The sequence below is a fragment of the Triticum urartu genome, chromosome 7A (assembly GCF_056163025.1).
Source record: "Triticum urartu cultivar PI428250 chromosome 7A, HENAU_Tu73, whole genome shotgun sequence".
In the NCBI taxonomy this organism is placed as follows: domain Eukaryota; kingdom Viridiplantae; phylum Streptophyta; class Magnoliopsida; order Poales; family Poaceae; genus Triticum; species Triticum urartu.
This window is the reverse complement of record NC_141879.1, coordinates 384,066,999-384,072,860: the sequence shown is the minus strand read 5'-3', so window position 1 is coordinate 384,072,860 and position 5,862 is coordinate 384,066,999. Positions and strand designations below refer to the sequence as shown.

General features: G+C 40.6%; 1 protein-coding gene across 1 annotated transcript; it reads right to left on the bottom strand.

Annotated features, from left to right (window-relative positions):
- Positions 1-2,455: 2,455 nt before the first annotated feature.
- Positions 2,456-5,353, bottom strand: LOC125521275 (AP2-like ethylene-responsive transcription factor PLT2). Its single transcript, XM_048686339.2, has 8 exons — positions 4,949-5,353; positions 4,763-4,845; positions 4,121-4,129; positions 3,942-4,036; positions 3,781-3,854; positions 3,654-3,704; positions 3,385-3,467; positions 2,456-3,264 (listed from the first exon to the last, which is right to left on the bottom strand). The coding sequence occupies exons 1-8, from the start codon at positions 5,209-5,211 to the stop codon at positions 2,759-2,761; spliced, it is 1,164 nt and encodes a 387-aa protein (XP_048542296.2). The 5' UTR covers positions 5,212-5,353; the 3' UTR covers positions 2,456-2,758.
- Positions 5,354-5,862: the final 509 nt, after the last annotated feature.

Genomic DNA, 5,862 nt, shown 5'->3' with positions numbered 1-5,862 from the left:
ACAAAGTAACATAGTAGTAGTGTCATAGATGGTTTCATTATTTAGTTTGTAGACTCATCTCCGCTTGGGGAGCGCTATGTCACACTAACATTTTATGTTACTCTAAACACATCTCTCTTCATTAAATACACACCACATAAGCAAATTTATCTTGAAATGCGCTATATTACTAGCTAAGTTACTCCCACTATGATCGTCCTTTGAATCTTTCCAAAGTAAAATATATACCTTAATAGAGACGACATGCTTGATATACCCAAGGTACGGTAGATGGAAATTATATACCAAAGAAATATACATCCCAAAAATGATATACCCAAGGTACGATAAAGAGAAATGATATACTAAGAAATATTTCTCCCCAAAATTATATGCACCAAGATTATAATTAAAGTGTGACATACTCCAAAATCGATATACCCAAGAAATATTTGTGAGTATGGAACGTTCGTTCCACTTCATATGTAGGTTCGCACCTAGGACATTATACGTGCATATATGATACCTTCGAACGTTATATTCTACATTGGGTCAAGTTTCCATATGGTGCATATTAAGTTCGAAGGTATCATATATGCACGTATAATGTCCTGGGTGCGAACATTGTATAACGTCCATATGGAGAGAGAGAGAGAGAGAGAGAGAGAGAGAGAGAGAGAGAGAGAGAGAGAGAAATCAGCAATAAATGCCTCTTGATTTATATTCTGCATTGGGTCAAGTTTCCATATGGACGTTATATTCTATCCCAACACAAAAATGGACATTGTATGTTAGTTATTGTATAGGCATTTTTTTTGCATGATATATTTATCGTAGGTATCACATACTCTCCACTATGTATAAAAAACTGATGGAGATACATGAATAGGTTGGGCTCGATGAAAAAAACATTACCCACATACGTATGGTCTCATACTATGGGTACATGATACCTTATAATTTTCTTAAAAGTCTCAAACATCTGTGGGTATATGATACCTTCTTTACATTGAGTGCAAGTTTCCGTATGGACATTATATTCTATCTCTACAAAAAATGGCGTTATATCCTAATTACTAGATAGCTATGTTTTTGTATGATATATGTATCGTACGTATCACATACTCTCCACTATGTATAAAGAACTGATGTGTATATCATTTTTTTTATTCTGTGTGTTGTTTAGTAATTTCTAGGCATGTCAATAGTTTTGCTAGTTTGTTGGTTATGTCAATCTTTATATATTTTAAATATGGCAACTGTTTATTCTTTTGCGGTATATTATTGCTAGGTATGTCACATATAATGGGTATATATTTTCTGGAATATGGTCCATGGGTATGTCACACTTATTAACTCTTATAATGTAAAATGCATTGGATATGACATACCCACAATATTTAAAAATATTTGTGGGTTTCGATTCCTTGGAGTGCTTTTCTAAAGTGAAAAAGAACACATTGCATTTTTGTACCATAGTTTTCTAATAGCTATCAGGTAATAAAAGCGGGAAAATGTTTCAGCCACAATACAACTGTGGGTAAGTGAAATTTATGAATATGCTTGAGATATTTGGTCTAATATGTGAGCTATGAATTATTCTCCTTGAACACATTACTACCATTTGTTTAAATTAGATTATACTGGAAAAAATACGTCCCATATACCTCCTATTAATACACGCATGAAAAAATATCTCCATATACCTAAGAACATGAATGTATACAAATCAAGAGGCATTTATTGCTGATTTCTCTCTCTCTCTCTCTCTCCTATTTCTATTAGTGACTCCAAATATGCAACATTGTCATGCAGATTATTCTCTTTCCTTTTTTTCTACTACAGAATTGTTTCCATGCATGATGCGCATGAGCCTTATTTATGGTATCCAATTAGCGACTAATGCATTAATACACTACACATACCCATTGCAATAGCACACATCTAAATGCAACCGAGTGGTGGAAAGGCAAGGAGCCTGGGCACCCAGGTGTCCCAAACGGCCGTCCTATATATATATAGTGCGATGAGTGAAGAGAAACCACAAGGGTATTAGTCCGCAGTCGTCATATGCAACCCGTGTCAACTTCGTTCTCTGAAGATTAAATGGATTCTTAACAACGATGTGTAGCATCTAATGTTCTTGTATGAAATAGATTGTTGTAAATGGTGAATTGTGTCAACTTCGTTCTCAGAAGATTAAACAACGATGTGTAGCATCTAATGTTCCTGCATGAAATAGATTGTTGTAAATGGTGAATTGTTTCTAGGACAGATTCTTGCTCATGTAATCGAATATTCGTAAATCTGGGAGCAACATCAAACCTGTCCTGTTATTCAGAACCACCGTCTGTTGTCCCATTTGAAGCGCAAAGAGTGAATTTTTCTATCATGCACTATATCAGAGTATTCTGTTCATGAGGACAGTGGAACAAACCAGCATTCAAAACTGGAGTTAGGAGGATAAAAACAAATATACAAAAATAGAAGAATGAACTTCCTTTGTGTTGTAATGTCTACAAATACTATCAATGGTTTGTAATCAGTGTACATGAGAATACAGAGTACAGCATCACACGACCCTACTCTGGAGCTGGTAAATAATAGAGTTGGCAACCAGCGAAGGGAAATTCCTTGGGGAAAAAAAAGTTTCAGGAAAGGTGGACGAAGAAAAGACACTCTCATCATCAATCAAGAAAAGAGAAAGGTGGAGAGACTGACGATCAGAGAAAAGATAAAAAGGAAGAAATAAATAATTTACATGTTGCTATTCTAATATCTATTGTCCAGCTAACTTTGTGACTTCTGATTGGTCCTCCAGGTTCGCTACCTCGGATGAGCCTTCTAGTTTCTTCAAACCATCTTCACAGCAGTTGCTAATATCAAAGTTAGTCACAGATAACTTGGTGACTTCTGATTGGTCCTCCAGGTTCGCTACCTCGGATGAGACTTCTAGTTTCTTCAAACCATCTTCACAGCAGTTGCTAATATCAAAGTTGGTCACAGATAACTTGGTGACTTCTGATTGGTCCTCCAGGTTCACTATCTGGGATGCGCCATCTAGTTTCTTCAAACCACCTTCGCAGTGTTGGCTAATATCCAAGTTGGTCACAGCTAACTTAGTGACTTCTGATTGGTCCTCCAGGTTCACTACCTCGGATGAGCCTTCTAGTTTCTTCAAACCTTCTTCGGAGTAGTTGCTGATATCAAAGTTGGTCACAGCATGAACACCACGGAGCTGAATTGCTGCTAGGTCATACGCTTCAGCTGCCTCCACTTCAGTTTCTGCCAACCAAGCACAATTCCTTCTTCATTCACAATAAGTTTCAACTCACAGTGATTCTCTCACTCAAAATAGTTTTCAACACAAGGTTAATGCCACCAGTTACTAAAATCAGTACTCACCAAAGGTCCCAAGATAGATGTCTTTAGTGTCTCTACTCTCACCAATCCTACCAATACGTGCTTGCCATTTACCATCCTTTCGTCTGTTTAGTCCAAGTGAGTGGATAAAGTTAAAATTTGCTGTAGAACCGAACATGAAGAATTCTTAAGTTTTAATACAGCAGAAAATTTTCAGTTGCAAAAGGAAACAAGATGGATCAAAATCCTACAAATTTATTTCACCAGACTAGATAATTCTTTATATGTATTCCTGAAGTATAGAATAGCACCTTGTTACACCCCTGTATGACGATGTTCCTCTTGAGAAACAACTACTCTGCCTGAAATAATCATAAGAACAGTTTGAAAAACTAGCACATAGGTTTTAAACCTGCAATATTCAACTATATAACAGACCTCCTTATGTAGGCCACAAATTCATCTTGATTCATGCTCTTCATGATCTCAATTTCTTTTGCATAATCAGAAATCTAGAGAACAATTAGAAGTTAATTCCATTTTCCTGTATAACAAGATGCCAGTTCCTCAAAATACACAAAACAACAAACACTTCATACATTGAAGTTTAGTTTGGTGGGTTGAGTTATGCCCCAATATTTCAGGGCCGCAAGGTCATGTGCCCTTGCAGCATTCTCTTCAGTAACATAGCTTCCTGTAATGCCAAAATGAAGATTAAATTGAGCTGTTTTTAAGTTCAATCAAAACTCACTCTATGATGGCAGGCAGTATAAGTTACCCAAGTACACTGAAGAAGCACAATGGCAGCCAAAGGTAGAAACCGATCCCATGCAGAACATCCAAAGAAAAATAATCAGTTAGGGAGAGTGAAGATGCTAAGTGCACAATTAAATGTTGCATTGTATAACAAAAAGCATTAGGATTCTCAAATGCCTAATCCCTACAGAAAGAAGAGAAACACTTAATAGAGACATTTGATAATACCCTTCTCCTCTTATTATTATGAAAGAAAAAAGGTGTACTCTATTGCGCTTGCACAAAATTTATCATCCTACATCAACCAAGGGTTTCAAGGTGTCATAGTAAGAAGGAATATCAATAAACAATTTACTGATCTAACAGAGATGTTGTTCCTGTATTCCCATACAAACATTCATTAATCCAGAGCAGCAATCATCCTATATTAGCATTACGACCTAGTCCGCTTTTAGTAACTCGAACTATGGTGCCACATATTATGATTTGTAAATTAGAAGACACAGTATGTGCATCCTGCAACTATCCCAGTGTTTCCATTCAAGTGCAAGTGATAACTGATCAGTGCCCTCTCAGCATTTCCAAGTTAAACCATAGATAGTTTCGTTGGGCTCTGAAAATCATTGAATGAGCAGGCTAGAGTGTGGACAGCAAAACTACGCACCATGCTTGCCCTTGCGCTTGCGCCCCTCAACCTGGCTGGTGTTGTCCCAGAGGTGTGCCTCGTACTTGCCGCTCCACTTGAGCCTGTCCCCAGCATACGCACGAACACAAACAATCGAGTCAACAACACACAGGGACAGCCAGCCCTACCAATGAACAGTAACAACGTCCTGCCTAGCTTGCCCACCTCGTCACGCCGTGGTAGCGCGACGACCGGGGCGCCGCGCACTTGCGCATGGCCTCCGCCACCAGCTTCCCGCCGCCGGGGGCCGTCTTCCCCTTGTCGGCGACGGCGACGGCGGCAGGCTGCTCATCGAGCGCCGCGATCTCTACGCCTTCCCCCGCGGCGGTCGGGTTCTCCTGGCGAGGTGGAGAAGGGGGAGGGGGAGGGGCAGGGGTGGTGGTGATGGCTGTTGGGTCCGGGGAGTGGGGCTGGACGGTGGTGGCCATCGCCGCAGCTTTCGCGCGAATCTTCAAGTGGGTTATTATTACACGATTTGGGCGGAGAAACCCTAGCTAGCCCTACGAGGGGTGGAGGAAAGAGCCGGTGCGTGACTGCGTCGTTGTGTTTCCGCCCGATTCGCTTCGCTGCCTCTAGTCTAGGCTAAATAATCATCCGGCTTCTCATTAGCGCATGTTTACGAAGCCAATGCATTGCAACGAGGAATACACATTTAGTAGATATATAAATGTTAATATAATTTTTGGAGATATAAACCATATCACGAGGGAGGGTCTCCTTCTTGTGCCTTCCATGTCTGCTGCCATCCGATGATTTGCGCCCAGACAACCGCCGCGCGATTGGTAGGAACAGGATCTGCTCCACTACGATGTCGGCCGACGTGGTCTAGCCGAGTGAGCACCCCACCCTCTGCCTCCCCCCTCCACCTCACCTCCTGCTCCCGGATGCGGAGCGCCACCGGCAGGACACAACGTGATTCCTGCTGCAAATTCGGTCACGTGTTTTTAGGGGTAGCCGGCTGGCCACCACTCCAGCTCCGTTACGGAAAACAGCGAGCATGTTGTTCAGTTGTTGCACACCGTGGCCTAGAACATTCATGGTGCGTCACTATATTTTATTCGGTGCTGAAACATTTGGTG

What these genes read in the sequence shown, in the direction of transcription:
- LOC125521275 (XM_048686339.2), bottom strand. Translation starts at nt 5,211, where the DNA reads ATGGCCACCACCGTCCAGCCCCACTCCCCGGACCCAACAGCCATCACC. An exon ending in CGCTACCACGGCGTGACGAG is followed by an intron (nt 4,846 to 4,948) that starts GTGGGCAAGCTA and finishes TGCTGGGGACAG; the next exon opens with GCTCAAGTGGAGCGGCAAGT. An exon ending in TTTGTGGCCTACATAAGGAG is followed by an intron (nt 3,705 to 3,780) that starts GTCTGTTATATA and finishes TGATTATTTCAG; the next exon opens with GCAGAGTAGTTGTTTCTCAA.